The sequence below is a fragment of the Cornus florida genome, unplaced genomic scaffold (genome assembly GCF_030987335.1).
Source record: "Cornus florida cultivar Cherokee Brave unplaced genomic scaffold, ASM3098733v1 CherokeeBrave_3.0.0_Hap2_Chr04, whole genome shotgun sequence".
Taxonomy (NCBI): domain Eukaryota; kingdom Viridiplantae; phylum Streptophyta; class Magnoliopsida; order Cornales; family Cornaceae; genus Cornus; species Cornus florida.
Genome location: NW_026775574.1, coordinates 99,413,786 through 99,432,040, shown reverse-complemented (window position 1 = coordinate 99,432,040; position 18,255 = coordinate 99,413,786). Strand labels below are relative to the sequence as shown.

General features: G+C 35.2%; 1 protein-coding gene across 1 annotated transcript; it reads right to left on the bottom strand.

Annotated features, from left to right (window-relative positions):
* Positions 1-16,319: 16,319 nt before the first annotated feature.
* On the bottom strand, positions 16,320-16,987 carry LOC132304154 (signal peptidase complex subunit 1-like). Its single transcript, XM_059801715.1, has 2 exons — positions 16,884-16,987; positions 16,320-16,711 (listed from the first exon to the last, which is right to left on the bottom strand). Exon 2 carries the CDS (start codon positions 16,709-16,711, stop codon positions 16,457-16,459), a length of 255 nt encoding a protein of 84 aa, XP_059657698.1. The 5' UTR covers positions 16,884-16,987; the 3' UTR covers positions 16,320-16,456.
* Between the last annotated feature and the right edge of the window lie 1,268 nt (positions 16,988-18,255).

The following is an 18,255-nucleotide window of genomic DNA, read 5'->3' as shown; positions in this document are numbered from 1 at the left end:
CTGGAGACCATGTGCAAAGACTGAAAGGCTGAATTGAGGTGATGTCTGCGGAATGATGTTGGAGGCCATGTGCAAAGCCTGAAAGGTTAAATTGAGATGATGGCCACTGACTTGCCTTGGATTCTTTTTCCGAAATGCTTGTCTGTTATGAGCACCAAAAGGTGCTAGAAGCCTAAAATGGAAAACTGTTGAAAAAAATTATAACTGTAGATTTTGCCCTTTTTTTTTTTTTTTTTTTTTTGTCGCTATGCAGCGGCATTGAATGACCGACGTCAGAAACTTTTTTGAAAGGAAATGATGATTTTTTAAAATTCTGAAGGGGCATTTTTCAACCCGAAAGGCATCACATTCCATTCATAATGGCCAAAAGGAACCGTGAAAGCTGTTTTGTATCTATCCTTTTCAGCAATTTGGATTTGCCATAATCCTGACTTGAGATCGAATTTTGAGAAAACCGTTGCATGAACGAGACGTTGGATTAGGTCCTTTTTATTGGGCAGGGGATATCTGAGGGGCTTGTAATTGATGACTAATCTGGGAACACCTCTTTCTATTTTAGCATTCTTTTGGACATAAAAAGCAGCACAGCTCCATGGGGAACGACTTTTTTGGATGAGGGATTTGCTCAATAATTCCTCGACTTCCTTCATGCAGTAATCAAGAAGTTCTTGACTCATTTGGCTAGGACGGGCTTTGGTAGGGATATCCTTTTCATTGAAAGATTTTTCATAAGGTAATTCAATAATGTGCTGTCTTCTGTGCCAAAAAGCGTTTGGGAGATCAGAGCAAACTTGACTTTCAAGTCTCGATCTAAACCTTTGAATAGAGTCTTGGAAACTCTTGTGACTAAGTCGTTCATCAATCTGTTTGAAGGTCAGTTCTTGTTTGAGAAAATCTAAATGCTTTGTTTGCTCTCAATCCTGTTGACAGTAGGGATCTGAGTAACATAGGAATCCTTAATGGTATTGAGATCCTTGGTGTCTATAGGATGGGCAAAAGGAAAGCAAATTTCTTGTCCGACCAGAGTTGTTGAAATGCCTTGGCTATCAACTTTGAATGGGTAAAGAAGAGAAATAAATGGAATTCCTAAAATAACAGGGGTACTGAGGTCGTTGACAAGGATGAAAGGTGTCTTAATACAAAGACCCTGATTATAGACATGGGTTTTGGTTAACTTGTACTGAACAGTGAGTCTCGAACCATTAGCGTCTTGGAGTCGTTCTTTGGTTTTCTCAAAGTATTTCGTAGGGACAAGTCTTTCATTAATACAATTAAGATCAGCACCAGAGTCAATAAGGGCTACTGTATGAATGGTATAGTCTTTGTTGATGACAATTTTCAAATTAACATGCCATTTCTGGAATGTTATTTGGGTCAGAAGGTTGATGTAAGTCTCATTATCCTTGGTAGGATTTTCAGAAGCTTGTTGTTCAAGTTTTGCTGAGGACTTAGGTATTAAGGCATCTATCTGGGATTGTTGAAAAAGAATTTGGCTTCTGAGGGTAAGAATATCATGAGTAGTGGAATCTTTCAAAGCCTTGCCCTCTTGCTTTAGGATCGAAATCTCTTGCTTGGTTTGTTTGATTTCTTTATGGAGGTCTTGAATCGTGATTGGCATTTGGGGCCGTGTACCAAATCTTTCAAAGATATCAGTAAGGTTGTAAGTATTTGGTATAACAGCGGGAGTCTTATCACTCCTTTAGCCAATGTTGTTGATGAATTTGATCAGGCATTCCTTGCGTTGATTAAGATCCTCAATTTTGTCAATGAGTTCCAACATGAATTCTTGATCCTTGGTAATCATACAAATGCATTTGGTTTTGATAGGTTGGTCATCCAAAGATAGGTTGGAAGAATCAGAATCATAATCTGTATCAGCATGATAATCATCCTCTTGAATACCATTGATATCAAGTTCAGATTTTTCATCCCAAGAGTTTAAACGAATTTGCATCAATTGGCTTCTGACGATTTCAGGGAGATCAAGCTCATTGATCTTCTGTTTGGTTCTGCAATCGCGTTTGTAGTGACCCATCTTGCCACACTTGAAGCATTTTATTTCTGTTTTTGAAGTGGCAGGCTTCTTTTGAAAATGTTTTGGATGAGGAGCATTTTTCTGTCTATTTTTCTCAGAGGAAAGATATTTTTCTGCAAAGGAAGGCTTGTTCTTGTTATACCGTGACCTGTTGTCGTATCTCTTGGGAAAAAGCTTCCTGTAGCGGGTATGACTTTTTTGTTTGGAAGGATGGGTTAGGTTTTCGAAACCAAATTGTTGGCAAAAAGTTCCTAATTCATTTCTGCTAGTGGCATTTTCATGCTTGATTTGCTGTTGGAGTTTGAAATCAGTACAGAGAGCAATGTCTTCAGCTGTGATGGTGTTGATGATGTCACCATAGGTGAGGGAATCATAAGGAATATGGCTATTGCGTTTTGATCTGAAATGCTTGCGAATTCTTTCAGCAAAAAGATTAAGGAGTCCAGCAATGAACTTTTCTTTCCAAAAGGCTTGGTTACAATCAGTCCTGGTTAGGACCTTTGAGAGGAAAACATCTTTGTACCATCGAAAATCCTGGAGTTTGCGGCATCTAAGGTTGGCTAGGATTTCTGAGGCCTTGTCTCTAACAATTGAGAGGTCACCGAGGAATTATTTAGCGATAGAGAAAATGAGTGTAGCAACTTCATCTTCTAATCTGCACATTCTTCTATTTTGATCGTTGCTCCTTCAGGAGTTGTTTTAACAGAGTAAAGAATGGCATGGCGTTTATCCGGAGTGAGGATGTTGTCCTACCATCCTTTGAGTTGGCCCGTGAATCCTCCTACTAAAAGTTGTGCTATAGCATGATCAGAAGAGTCATTCTTGGTTTTGTAAGCAGTGCTGACCATTGTCATTTCTTGAAGTGCATTGAGAAGGTGATACTCAGTTTTACCATCTATGTTCCATTCATAAATGGTGCCACCATGATAAGCAGCTTGGGAGAACTGGCCTCGTTCTTCGATCAGGAGGTCAGGGAAAGTAGGTCTGGGGTAGTAGTTTCGAGAAGAAGTTGGTTCTAAGGTATTGACGTGATGGTTCTGGAAGACCTAGTAATTTCATCAATTTCAGTATCAGTACCAATTTCTTTGTCAAAAGTATTGATGGCTCTAAGAGGTTGTTCAAGCATATCAGGAATCGTAGTCGTGAAGGTCATAAGGGATTCGATACGCTTAATCCTGTCATGCGCTTCTTCAATGGCACTACACTTTGATAATTGTTTAGACAAGTGTAGGGGGATTTCATGGGGTATGAAATGGGGAGCATTATCAGATTGAATGGGGATGATTTGTTCTTTCTGAAGCAAGGTTTCCACACGAGAAAGCTGAGCGCCAAGTGTCTGGAGGTTCTGGTTCGTGTAGTTATTTTGTTCCATGATACTTCGGACATCACGGGTCGTGGATGGGGTATTGTCGTTGGCTACTGCATTTGTCTTGAACGGAGAAGCAATAAGTGTGACTGTTCCTGATGTCGTTTTATTGAATTCGATTGCCTCAGCTAGGGGATGGATGGCTTCAATAGCATCACCACGGGATGTTTGCCAGGTAGTGGTGGATTTGGTTGTGACATTTAAGGATTTGATTGTGGAGAAAAGAAAATCAATATTGTTGTCAAGACAATATTTTTCAAACCATGTGAATAAAGGGGCTGAGAATTTGTGGTGTATACAGAAAGCATACCACTCTTCTCTAATAAGGATGATTTTTTGAGCAAAAAAGATTTGGAAATACCATTATCTTTTGGAATTATTGATTGCAGAGTAGAAATCTTTGCGTAGGAAATCTTTATTGAACTCATAAACCTTTTCTATCATGTAGAGCTGATGAATCTGATGATTGGGATCTTCAAACTGAGAATCGTTTGGGGATGAAGGAGAATCATGATGATTTTCGTTTAAAGGAAGGTTTTGCAGATCTTTGTTTTGAGAACCAGTTTGGGTGGGTAAAGGCGTGTGGCGAAGAGGAAGGATGTCTTCTTCTTCAGTCTGTATGCTAACATTGTCCTGGTAAACTGGGTTAGCAACTTCTTTGTTTTTGACACCAACGAGGTTTGGATACCTTGTAGGTGTTCCTGAAAATGATTTTCGGGAAGAGGCTTTTGAATAATTTGTGTGAGAAACATGAGAAAAAGATGATCTAGGTCTTTCTATTTCTTGAATAAAAAGTCTAGGTCTTTCTATTTCTTGGATAGAAAGTCTATTGGGCCTGTTTGAATTAAATCTAACATTTACCGTGCCATCAGAAAACCGAGATATTTATTCTAACCTTTTATTCTCGATCTTTGAAGGAGGAATTGTATGCTCGAGAGTCCATTCTTCCGGAAAGTGACTTCATTCCAAGTGATGGTTTTTGGAACATAAGTTTGTGAATTTTCGTCACTAGCAAAGAGAATAAGGGTTTCTCCTTTGGGAGACTCACGAAGAGCATGAGGGCTAACTTGAGTAGTATAGACTTTGTAGTGGACTCTATTAACAACATTGAAAGGTATGGCTCCATCCATCATTTTATAACCACTACTTGAGACATTGAGGGTTAAAGTATGGAGGATTGTTGGATCATTAAGAGCTACTGAATAATTTGGAAAACAATTGAAGTATTGTGGGTCATCAAAAAGACTAGTTTGGTTTTTTGAAAGATGAATAAAAATATCATTCACACACTTCCTTCCATCCCCAACTACTAAATAAATATAAGTACGCACATTAACTACCATAGCAACACTCTATGGCTCTCAAAACACCACGAACACATCCTTTAGTGGTCGTTTTCAACCCTAACAGTTTAAAAATCAATTATGGAAATACACTCGACCCATAGGAACTTTCCAGAACCCCAAACACTACCTCACGTGCCACCACACGCTCCTACACTTGCTGCACGCGCCTCCACCCGCCACCAGTCACTGGCTGCTGTCCTCACGCGCCTACACGCGCTGCACACGCGCCTGATTTGACCCTTTGCGCGTGCTAGCCTCTCCTCATTGGTTGCCTCACCTTGTCATGGTGAGCTCGTCCACACTGAATCCCCATCCACCCATTTGATGGCATCCAGTGGTTAGATCATGTAGGCGCACCATCTCTTCATGGACCACGCCACATCAGATCTTTTCCCTGGAGACTGGACCTTACCAATGGTCCATTTCTGTTGTGCACCCAAACTCTATGCGCTGCACCACACCACAATTACTTCTAACCATCAGGACCATCTAATGGTCCTGATTTAAGCCCACTAAGGCGCTGTGCACCTTGCCTCACCGAATCCCAGCCCCTTTGTGGATACGCTGATCCCCACGATGCTCCAGTTAATTAAATTCTAACCCAATTTAATTATAAAACACTTTCTAAAAACAATTCAGAAAAATATAGATAAATCCAAAAAATTACAGTAAATTTTCAAAAATTCTAGAAACCTTAATTACCCGTCTTAAGGTCATAATCAAACCTAACATTTGATTTTTAATCCATTTATAATAAATAATCATGCTAAACATAATTAAATCAACCTTAAAAAAATTCCAGAAAATAAAATTCAATTAATATAACTTCACATACAAAACTAAATTATCATAACAATATATATATATATATATATATATATTCACATGTTTAAATCTTTCACTTTGCAAAGAATAAACATGTTCATCTAATCCGATTAATAAATTATTTTTAATCAACAACACAATAATATAATTTTGATACTCAAGGTGATAGGTTTATGAATTCTAAGAGGAGAAGTAGAGAAGAACTCGTCTGTCTCTTCTAAATCCGGCCTCCTATTTCTCTGATCCGACTTCCTCTTTGTCAGTTCTTCTTCCTCTCTCTCTAACTTTCTTATTTTTCTAACGTGACAAACTTTTATCGATAATACCTAAAGTGTATATTTATACACATTAATACCTAATCATATTCCAATAATGACTACTAAAATAAAAGGAATAATAATAATCATTAACTACTATATTATATATAGAGACACATATTTTACACAATATATATATGCATATTACCTTCCATAATTAATTATATCATATATACCTATATTTATCCATAAATATATATCCATATATATATTATTCCATAACACTTATTAATTAATTATATTTATATATAATTAAATATATATTTATAATTATACAAAAATGATTATTTAAATAACCACAAAACCATGGGCCTTTATTAATTAACCCAATAAGGCTTCATTCAAGCCCAAGACCCCATCCATTGGTCTTACTCCTTTTAAGCCCAAACCAATCAACTTAACTAAATAAAATAATTAAATTAAACATATTAAATACAAATAATTCACAACAAATCCCACAAGTTTAAATACACACAAATCAAATACACAATTCACTCATGGCATTCCACAGATCAAACACCATATCAATTCACCAAATATAAATACAAAATATAATTTAATTAAAATAAGACAATTAATTTATGCACTTATTTAAATAAATAAAAAATTATTTAAAAATAAAATAAAATCAAAGCAATTTAATCATAATTAAACCAAAAAAAATTATTAAAAATAAAATAATATTAATTAATTCTAATTAATTAATCCTTTAAAATATGGGGTATTACAGATAATGGCTCAGTCCCGAAAAAAAAAAATTCACTTTTTTAATTTTACAGTATGGAATGAAGTTGCAATAATGAAACAATTCCAGAGAATCATAAGCTCAAATGACATGTTTTGGGTGCAATGAATTAACACTTACTTGTTAAAGGGCAATAGCATTTGGGAGGTGAAAGTGCCAAGTCAGTGCTCAAGGAGTTGGAGGAAGTTACTTAGTCTCAGAAGCAGCATCATACCCCTTGTCAAATTAGAAATTGGTGATGGCAAAGCAACCAATTTCTAGTTTGACAGTTGGTCTCCTTTAGGCCATTTACATCATCTTGCCTCCCCTCAACAGATATTGCACTCTGGCCATGATTCTAAAACCAAACTCAGCTCATTCATTACAAACTCTACCTGGAACTTCCTTACTTCTATTCTATCCATTATCCCTCAATTACAACCAACCATAGCCTTGCCAACCCCCATTCCTCAAAGAATTAACAAGTTCATTTGGACACTTACCTCTTCAACCAACTTCTCCATAGCTGCAACAATGAAATACCTCACCAAGCACCTCCCAACCCTGCCATGGACTCACTTAGTTTGGTCCAAACCATCAATTCCTAAGCAATCCTTCACCCTTTGGTTGTTATTTAGCGGAGACTCCCAACCTTGAATAGAAGGTGCACAGCACACATCAACACCACAATTAACTTATATCATCTGCAATGCTGAACTAGAGTCCCATGACCACCTCTTCTTCAAATGTTCATTCGCCAGGCCCTTATGGACATTTTTACAAGCGAGATGTGGGTTCTACATCAAGCCATCATCATGGACTGACTTGATCAATTGGGCCTTCTACCACTGGAAAGGCAAATCAGAGTTCCACAACAACTCTGTCTCTAAACTTAGCCTAGCAGCTCTGGTCTATAACATCTGGATTGAGAGCACCAATCTACAAATTCAGTTCTTCATATGACACTAGATTCCATCCACTCCAAACTTCTGAATTCTTCAATCACTGATACATCCATTGCTAGTAGAGTCGCGGCTGAATGGGAACTTCCTGAAAGTGTCATACGGCCATCGGCGAAACCACCAGATCAAAGTAACTGAAGGAAGAGACTTCGTGCTGGGGAGAGTTTCCCATGTTCACCGAATTGATTGGGACCCTTAACGGTTCTTTGTTGAACATTTCAATTTGTTCTTGGGCGGGCTGTAATGGGCTTATTGCTACGGCTTTGTATTCCTAGCCTCTGGGGTGTTGCCCTTTTGGGCCTGTACTTTTGTCCATATTTATATATATATTGAAAATTTACCTTTCTAAAAAAAATGAAATAAATAAATGCAGGTGATAAGTTTCATAGTCTTTATGCGTAGTTGACATAGTTGTTTCTAAAATACGGTGATGGGACCCACAAATCTCAAATACTACAGACCTTTGGGAAACACATGGAAATAGTAGAAGCCCTATCCCTTTTTTGATATGGTTATTGTAGGAATTTACATTGAAGAAGAAATCAAGCCATTCATAATACAACATTGGGTTTCATAGGTGGCTGTGGGGAGAGTCTTGTAATTCCAATGGTATGTAATACGATTAGTTGAGATTTCAATTTTAGATTTTTTTCTCGTTCACCACTATGCTTCTTCAATATGTTGGGTAGTTGGTAAAGGATAAAAGATGCTTACCCTCCTAATTTTACTTTTATAACTTCCACATTAACCTTATTCTAATGATTCAAGAATATATCTCCTCCTCCTCTTCCTTCGTTCAACCAAACATGTGAAAAGTCTCCTTTCTTCTCTGAACAAATGCTTTTCTATTCCTCATATCTTTTCTTTCGACTTAGAATTTTTTTGTACCAAACGAAGTATATTAAATTTAAAGAATACGAAATGTGTAGTACCTACATGGCATAACCTCCTCAAAATTACGCAAGACATGGCAATATGGTAGGTTTATTTGTAATTCTATGGGCATTGCATTTTTAGGTATAAAATTGGAATTGAGTTTGAAGTCTATATGTCCCAAATTTTAAAATATAATTGCAAAAACAAAGGTATTTACTACCTTTTTTTTTTTTTTTTTTTGGGTCTAATTCAACTTATAATTTGATGGTCTTCAAACTCTAGTCCATTTTTTGGTTTGCTATTACAATGAACCAAAAGATTAATATGTAGTGGCTGTTGATTTTAAAAAGATAAATGCTATGGTCACATGACTTTATACACACACATGTATATGATTTTCAAGATTCTTGTTCTCCAACTTCTTGTTTATGTGTAGATGGATAAATTTATGTTACCGTAATATGATGAGGGACATACACATCCAAATTCTCCAGTAGAATTCATTCCATTGAGAGTTTGATGATTGACTTTTATCAAGAAGTATATGGTGCAATTTTCATTACTCGGACACAATAAGGCCTGATTCTTATGTTCTATATCTTGAAGACAACAGGTAATTAAGATTCTCTTTCATGGGACGAGTGAAAAAAAAAAAAAAAGGACATTTGGTGTCATTTTGTGTTTGAAGTCACTTTCGTCACATGTAACATGTCACATAGCATCTTATTACTACATGGCACATAGCATCTTATTACTACATGGCACATGTGTGTGTGTTGATTTTGTAATGAAAGTAACAGTTGTGTGTGTGTTGATTTTGCAAGTCAATTGGGTATTAAAGACCTGTGTGCACAAGTCTTTAATAAACATTTTTATCGTAAAAAAAATATATATATATCTTTTTTTTTATATACAATATATAGATAAAAAAATTAATAAAATACTTTTGAAAAAAATACCTTCTTTTCAAGTAATATATTCATTAAAAATTAAAAAATTAATTAATTTTTAAAAAATTATAGATAAATTTATGCAAATTTAATGAAAGATATGATATCAAATTAGGCTGAGTTTTGGTTTCATGATCAACGTCTTGTTTATTTACAATTCGAGTGGATCGCTACAATTTGATTCCATTTCTTTTTAAATTGTTCAGTTCAGTTGGAATGATGATTTGGTTTTGATCAATTTGATATTGCACCATTCTGTATCATAAACATTATCCGTTAGTGGATATATATATATATATATAGTGGAAATGAAGAAGAAACAAACGATAACGAATCCCAGAGTTTATTGACACATGACAAAATGGTATAACCGTGGTCAAAATGTTAAACAAAATAATCAAAAAATGTTAGACAAATTAATCAAAAAATGTTAAAATGGGGTCAAAATGTTAGACAAATTAATCAAAAATGTTAGACAAATTAATCAAAAAATGTTAGACAAATTAACATTGATGGGGTCAAAATGTTAGACAAATTAATCAAAAATGTTTGACAAATTAATCCAATGGTAGTCCAGTAGTCCACTAAAACCAAGAAACTCATTAAAGAACTACCCCATCAATGTTAACACAAAATGAGTTTGGTTGTGACATTTAAGGATTTAAATCACAAAATGTCACAAATTTGAAAGGAAGGGGAAGCAAACCAAGGGGTAGTTTGGACAACAAAACTGCGTATCTTTGAACATCCCAAATACAGAAGGAAAAGACACGGAAATAGCACAAGGGCTACCGCTTGCCCATATAAGGAACTGAAATCCAACAACTCTCCCTTGTTCTGCCATTGATAGCGCTCAGGTAGTAGTAGTATTAAACAAAATACAGAAAGATGCACAGCTACATAGAGCTCAGGTATCTTGTCCTGCCATTGATAAACCTCCTCTTCATGTTCTTACATTCCTCCTATGTCCACCCTAATTGGGTCTTCAAAAATATTACTCATCCATTAGCCACTGCTGATTTTGATCATCTCATTGCCAAATTGGCTTTCCTACTTGTTATTGTCATTCTCATATTCATTTTCCTCCTCACCTCTATCAAACTCCCCATCAATGTGACCGTCTCTGTCCATGCAATTCTCTTGCAAACCGGAGACTTTTCTGTAGCTGTAGCAATTGGGTTGTGGTGCTCAATCTTTTTGTCGCCACTACATTTTTGGATTTCTTATCCTATCATCATACTCATCTCTCCTTGGTTTGCTTCGCTTTTCAATCTGCTTAGCCGCTTCCTCTGCTGGTTTTATCAAATTTTACAATCCATTCCTACCATCTACGCTGTCTTCTTCACACACCGACATCAACACCAACCTCCTCAACTTGAAGTCCAATTAGTTGATAATACTCACATGCAGGAGTCGACTATAGTAGTGATCGATGGAAGCCTATAGCCAATGATGAACACACACAAACTAAAAAAATTACATACGTATGTGTGTTTAATGTTCCTAGTATAGAATATTTATGTTTTATTCAGTTCAAATATTGTGTGGTTTTGTGTTCTTGTAATGGTATATCTATCATGTAGTAATCTGTAATAAATGATTGCTTAATTGAGAAGTTTGTTTGAGGAGTGATTTTGTTGGATGCACCAAAATTCTTAACAAAATTTTGTAGCATATATAATGAAGTATATATAAGTTTTATTATTTTCTTTTTCCTCTTCTTGGGCAAATTTAGAATTTCGCATCAATTTAAATTTGGGCAAATTTATACAATGACAACGTTTGCATGAAATTTTGTTATTCTGTCTTCTTCTTTTTTAACATAAGAATCAGCCTTAATGTTTCAAGTGATAAATTTTAATAGGTTTTAAATATAAGTCATTCTATTTAGCCCGATAAATAAAAATTTAATACACCGACTTTACGTGGTTATTTATGTGTCAAATATAATGAAACTAATATTAAAATATAAGGTAATTAACTATTCGGGTTGTTCTCTCACAAGAATTCGGGTGGGGCTCGAGTTGATCATGTTCTAACACGAGACCAACCTAAAAATAGGCACAGGTTGAAATGTCAATCTGAAGCCAACCCAATTCGTTGGTGGGGCTCGAGTTGATCATGTCCTCCCGGCGTGCAGCGTTTTCTACCTGAAACTATCTGAAGTAAACACTTGCATCATCTTGCTTTGTTGTGAGTTTGCAAGGTGAATCTTGAGCAGAGCAAGAAACGCCTTGCTATATACAAGTTAGAAATCATGCCATTTTGGTAATCGAGAGAAAAAGGAGCTGAAGAGGAAGAACGGCGGTCAAGATAGAACACGCATTTGATGTTTGAACACTAGTTGTTTCTGTCAAGTGTCCGGTGTTCCCGTTCTGAATACAGTAACAATATAACGATATAAAAAATTATACAAAGTTGTGCTTCAAATATTTCTCAGAGTACACACATCACTTACATTCCCAGTTGAAGTTCCCATAACTGCCTTCAAATGGTTATGTCTTGACAATAGTAGGCTGCCATCGGCTACTATTGAATTACCAATTCCTAGTTCTCGGCTAATGTTAATCCCCCAATCATACGAATAGAGATAACTTATCCTATCATCAGAGCAAATCAATATTACAAACAACTCAATAAATGAATTTCCAAATGAAAAAAAAAAAGAAAAAAGAATCACATGCATAGCAAATCCTGAACTGCTCTGTTCGTGAAATCAAGACTCATACTGCAATTCATTGCCACAGTTCTACGGCTCTTGATCAAATTCATCACACGCACTTCACCTCTCAACTTGGCATAGCTGATCAGGTTCAACAACCCAGAATTCATATCACTCCTAAAACTCTCATCACCCAATAATTCCCCACTAGACCTCACATCTACACTAACATTCACATGCTCTGTATTTCTACCCCCAACACTCCTCCTATCGATTTTCATGTCACCAACGGTCACATTTCCGTACAAAACAATGACCTTAAAGCTGTTCTCGAATTTGAAGCTACCAAAGTTTTCATTCTTCACTCTCATCACACCGGTCATTGTGCCGTTGAAAGAAGGTGATTGTCCGGTGACACGTGAGGGTTTTGATTGAAACAGAGCTCAAGCTAGCTTTTGGGGAATTGATTCGCAATACGGCTAATCCGAAAACCAATAGTGCTATGCTCTGCAACACAATAGCCACTAGGACGTACACCAAACACTTAGCTGTAGCAATTGGGTTGTGGTGCTCAATCTTTTTGTCACCGCCACATTTTGGATTTCTTATCCTATCATCATACTCATCTCTCCTTGGTTTGCTTCGCTTTTCAATCTGCTTAACCGCTTCCTCTGCTGGTTTTATCAAATTTTACAATCCATTCCTACTCTCTACGCTATCTTCTTCACACACCAACATCAACACCAACCTCCTCAACTTGAAGTCCAATTAGTTTCTCACATGCAGGAGTCGACTATAGTAGTGATCGATGGAAGTCTATAGCCAATGATAAACACACACAAACTAAAAAAATTACATACTTATGTGTGTATAATGTTCCTAGTATAGAATATTTATATTTTATTCAGTTCAAATATTGTGTGGTTTTCTGTTCTTGTACTCTAGGATGTAGTTATCTGTAATAAATGATTGCTTAATTGAAAAGTTTGTTTGAGGAATGATTTTGTTGGATGCACCAAAATTCTTAATAAAAATTTGTTGCTCACATGGGTAGCTAGACTGTCTATTTTCCTTGTACTTTGTCAAAAATTCCCATATTTGACTAAATAGACAAGGAAAAATTCCTATCCACTCAATTTCAATGAAGTATATATAGGTATTATTATTTTCTTTTTCCTCTTCTTGGGCAAATTTAGAATTTCACATCAATTTAAATTTGGGCAAATTTATACAATGACAACGTTTTCATGAAATTTTGTTATGTGTCTTTTTCTTTTTTTTTTCACTCATCCCACGAAAGAGAATCTTAATTACCTATTGTCTTCAAGGTATATAACATAAGAATGAGGCCTTACTGTTCCAAGTGATGAATTTTAATAGGTTTTAAATACGAGTCATCTATTTAGCCCGATAAATAAAAATTTACTACTTCACTGAGTCTATGTGGTTATTTATGTGTCAAATATAATGGAACTCATATTAAAATATAAGGTAATTAACTATTTAGAAAGTTGCAGTCCCTTTTTTAGATTTCATCTTAATCTAGTATATTTGTTGGCAATTAAAGTTTCAATCACCATGTATATCAAATTGTGTATCTATTATATATATATACATCACGTTGCATCTCTGTAAGAATAAGGTTTATGTGGAAGTTATAAAAGTAAAATTAGGAGGGTAAGCATCTTTAATCCTCTACCAACTACCCAATTTTGAGTAGAAGCAAAGTGGTGAACAAGAAAAAATCTAAAATTGAAATCTCAACTAATCGTATTACATACCATTGGAATTACAAGACTCTCCCCACAGCCACCTATGAAGCCCAATGTTGTATTATGAATAGCTTGATTTCTTCTTCAATGTAAATTCCTACAATAACCATATCATTAGTTCATGATACCCATAGTAAACTCTCTTGAGCAGCCTATACTACATTACTAAACAAACACTGAACTCTGAACAGCCTGACTCTGAACAGCCAGATTGCTTTTCCAATGCTGAATTCCTAAAAACACCATAAACACTACTTCATATTCTCTAAGAAAATTTCAATCTGATATGGCTCCAAACATTCTAAGATGAAATTTTTTATATTTATGTAATCATTTATTTGTTTATTCTTTTTGCATTCCCGCTGAGAAATTCACTGATGTCCATGCGAGAGCTTAATATTCATTGTTAAGCTCATTGTTTAAGGTTTTAAGGAAACGGGTTTTTAACATGGTATTAGAGTTTTAATACCAGGTATTGGATTCAAGTCTCTTCATTTGCATTTTTTTGCTCTCATTCTGTCAATCTGGTTGTGCTGCATTTTGTATGTCTGCTTTTTCAATGTACAAGAGAAGGTAGTGCATTACAAAGATATGAGAGCTTGATGTACATTATTGAGTATATTCATCAGGGGCTTACACTTTTTAGGAAATAATTGTCTAACAGCCTACAAAATCGAAAAAACAACAGCAAGGAGAACATATGCGTATTGCTTCAACCCTTGTAAGAACTTGGGGAATTCTTGGAGTACATTTCAGTTCATTTGCAAAACGGGCTGTTTTTGGTACTTAATGGACCATCATCACCAAAAGGTAACAATTGTTAGGCTATATGCAGGTTATAACGTGCACCATCTTTGACAAGCTTTCACTAAATACGCTAAGCATGGTCTTCAAGCATAGTACTGTCAATTAGAAGCAACTGAGAGTCTTCCTTGTCGTCATCATATGTGACCTGGTCAAAATGATTTATCTACTAATAATGGCAAATGGTTTGTTCAACCTAACCACCCAGCCCATTTATCCCAAGAGCTTAAGATGTGCCTTCCAATCTTATAGTTTGTGATTTAGTCATAATAATGGAAAATAGATCAAAGAACCACCAAAACAAGACACAAAACAAAATCCCAAAGTTTTATCCTTGACACCCCAACATAGCTCATCTCATCTGATACTGCTTATTGCCATTAGACACTCCATTGCCAAAATATGTTATCTATACCCAGTCAAAATCCAATGACTACATTTGATTACATATATTTTTCCCTAAACCATTTTATTCCATTTTTACCATTAAAAGTTTGTTTCCAAAATAATTCCTGTATAATACACTCGGGCAGTGATCGAGTGTTCTCGGTTTCTCATTGTTTATATATTATAGTATTCCTAATTGAGTGGTTTTTGTCAATTCATCAGTGTCCCACTAAATTTCCAAGTCTTCTAGTAAAACTGGAGCAGGGTTACCCTTGATAAAGGTTTTTTTTATGTACCATTAGATGATAATTTAAGTAAGAAATCCTACCAATTCATAATCAGTAGTTAAAGTTTGACTAATAAAACTTTGGCTTGAAGAGGAATCTAAATCAAAATTCTAGAAATAAAAGAAACATAACTAAAAGCCTGTAAACAAAACTAAAAGAATTTACAAATGACATTGAAGATAATATAATCGAATCGCAAAAATGAGATCCATCACCTTCCTACTTGCAAAATTATGTCACAATCAATTAGCTATTTGTTTTTTAATAGGAAGGTCCTACTTCTTTGTATTTTACCTAACAAAGAAAGGAAACACTTCAACAAACAACTAAACGGAGCACAAACAATCATCATCATCCTCATCATCCTTGCCTTTGTCCCATATGAATGGGTCAGCTACATGAATTCTCTTTTCACATTCTTTCCTATTATACACCATATCTTCCCTTAAATTTAATTTTTTGAAATCGTTTTTTATAGAAGCTTTGGTCGGCCTCTTTGGCGCTTACCTTCTAGGCAAACAACTCTTCTTCTTTTAACAGGTGCATCATCGGGTAATATGACCATACCACTTAAGTCTACTTTTCCTAATTTTATCACCTATAGGCGCAACACCTAATGCTCCCCTCACACGGTAGTGTTTGTCTTATCCCTTCTAGTAACTCCTAACATCCAACATAACATCCTCATTTCCGCTACATGAATGTGTTGTGTTTGTGTTTTCTTCAATGCCCAACACTCCACTCCATTGCTGGCCTAATAACCCTTCTATAGAATTTCAGTTTTAGCTTATTTATTACTCCGTATTCGTTTGCCACAAACAAAGCACAAACATTAAAGCACACAAGAACTAAAACCAGCAATTGAAAAAATATTATCAATGGGTCAGTGGCCTAGCGGTATCGGCCTCTTACTTGCCAAAGGGAGGTTAAGGGTTCAAGTCTCAGCAGAGACAGAGACATGGGTGAGAGTACCAATTAGGAAAAAAAAAAAAATCAAACACAAATGTGAAAATTAAATTTCATCTAGTCATTATATAAAGTTGCAATAGTTAAGGAAAGCAAGAACAGTATAGCTTCATTGGGCAATACATCCAAAACCATCAAAGAGCCTAGAAATTGGTCAAGAGGATCAGCGAAAAAGACCTACTTTTTAGTGGCTTTCTTCTTAGAATTGGCTTCGGATGCTTCGCTGGGATCCAACCAGTTGAGAGGGTGGCGATTGAAGAAAGGCCAATTGGGAACAGTGATGAGAGTAGTGAAAACAACACCACCGGCGTATATTAGCATCATTGTCCGAAACGAGCCCGCGACATAGCCAGTCATGAAAGCGATCACCGCAAAGGCCAACAATATTATCTGCATCAGATTCTCCGCTAACTTTTGCCCTTGCCAATCCATCTGTATGAGACAGAGTATTAGATGTAGAAGGAAAAATGAGATCTTTATCAGAAATTGAATAGAGTTAAAGAATTAAACCCTAAGAACTATAGATAAGATAAACACGCATTCACACATACGCAAATACATTTATATATAGAGAGAGGGGGAAAGAGAGATCAAAAAGACTCACCGTAAAGCAAATAGTTGGGCGAAGAAGGAAGACGATGTCTGAAAGAGAAGGCTACGAAAGATTACAAATGTATCTAAAGGACCAAAAGCAATCTCACTGGTCAATATATCCTAATTCCTACTAGTTAAAATAGATAAATAAATAATGGTATTTAGGGGAAACAAAATTAATTTTTTAATTAAAAAAATGCAAAATTTTATTTAAATCATAAAAGTGATTATGAATCCTAATTTTTATATCGATATAATATTCAATAGTCTCAAATTTCACTTGATTTTTTAATATATGAAATGGAAAAATTATTTTTTTAAATAGTAGTTTTTGGAAAATATTTATGTTTTCTTTTATTTTTTGGTAAGCAGTGAAACTGAAGTATGACTTCCTCATTATGCTTGATTTAATTCCATGTCAATATGGAAAGGGCATCCTGTCAATTTTGAATAAAGTACTACCGCGCTTTTACTAAATTATGGCATATGCTTCTCTCCTACATTTTTCCGGTCATTTATTTTTCAAATTGTTCATGATTCTTAGTTATTTTAGTGAAGGACATTTGATGAATAATTAAAGTTTTATTGAATTTGATTAACATACTTTAAGAGGGGCACTTACCGAGTAGATTTTTATTAAATTTTGGATACGTACAATTATTGGCAAATTACATATATCATTTATATCAGAATGTTTTTTTCACTAAACCACCCGTGCAGTGCAGATTACTAAAAGCATATTTTACTTGTCCAAAAATTACATACATCATTTAAATCTGAATATTTTTTATACAGCTTCCTTCCTTTGACCACTAAACCACCCGTGTAGATTACTAAAATCATATTTTACATGTCCAAATAAATCCGGAAAGAGAATTTGCCCTTAAAATTGCAAGACTGAATATAATTGTTCTGTCATAATGAGCCACAACACAGTGAGTGTGAGCCCTTAAAATTGCAAGACTGAATATAATTGTTCTGTCATAATGAGCCACACCACAGTGAGTGTGAGCTCGTTGGTTTGAGCTTTCTCAAAATAAATTCCTCTCTAGATTGAACCACATAACCAAAAAATATATATATATAGAAAATCATCTAAGACCGGTGGAAGGTCTATATATATGCTCATAAATATATTATAAAGTGCTCTAAAAAACGCAACACCACCAAATTTTTTTTTAAAAAAACTAAAATTGGAAGATGGAGAATGTTGCATATACACTTTAATTTGTACATAATGGGCTTTAGCAAAAAGAATTTGACTTCTTGGACAAAAATAATAACAATAATAATAACATTGGTTTAAAAAAATAAATAAAAATCTGAAATCTGAAACAAACTGAAATCTCAGGCTTTTTTTATTTTTCAAAACCGAGTAGTTT

Coding starts and splice junctions, on each gene's coding strand:
- LOC132304154 (XM_059801715.1), bottom strand. CDS start 16,711: ATGGATTGGCAAGGGCAAAAGTTAGCGGAGAATCTGATGCAGATAATA.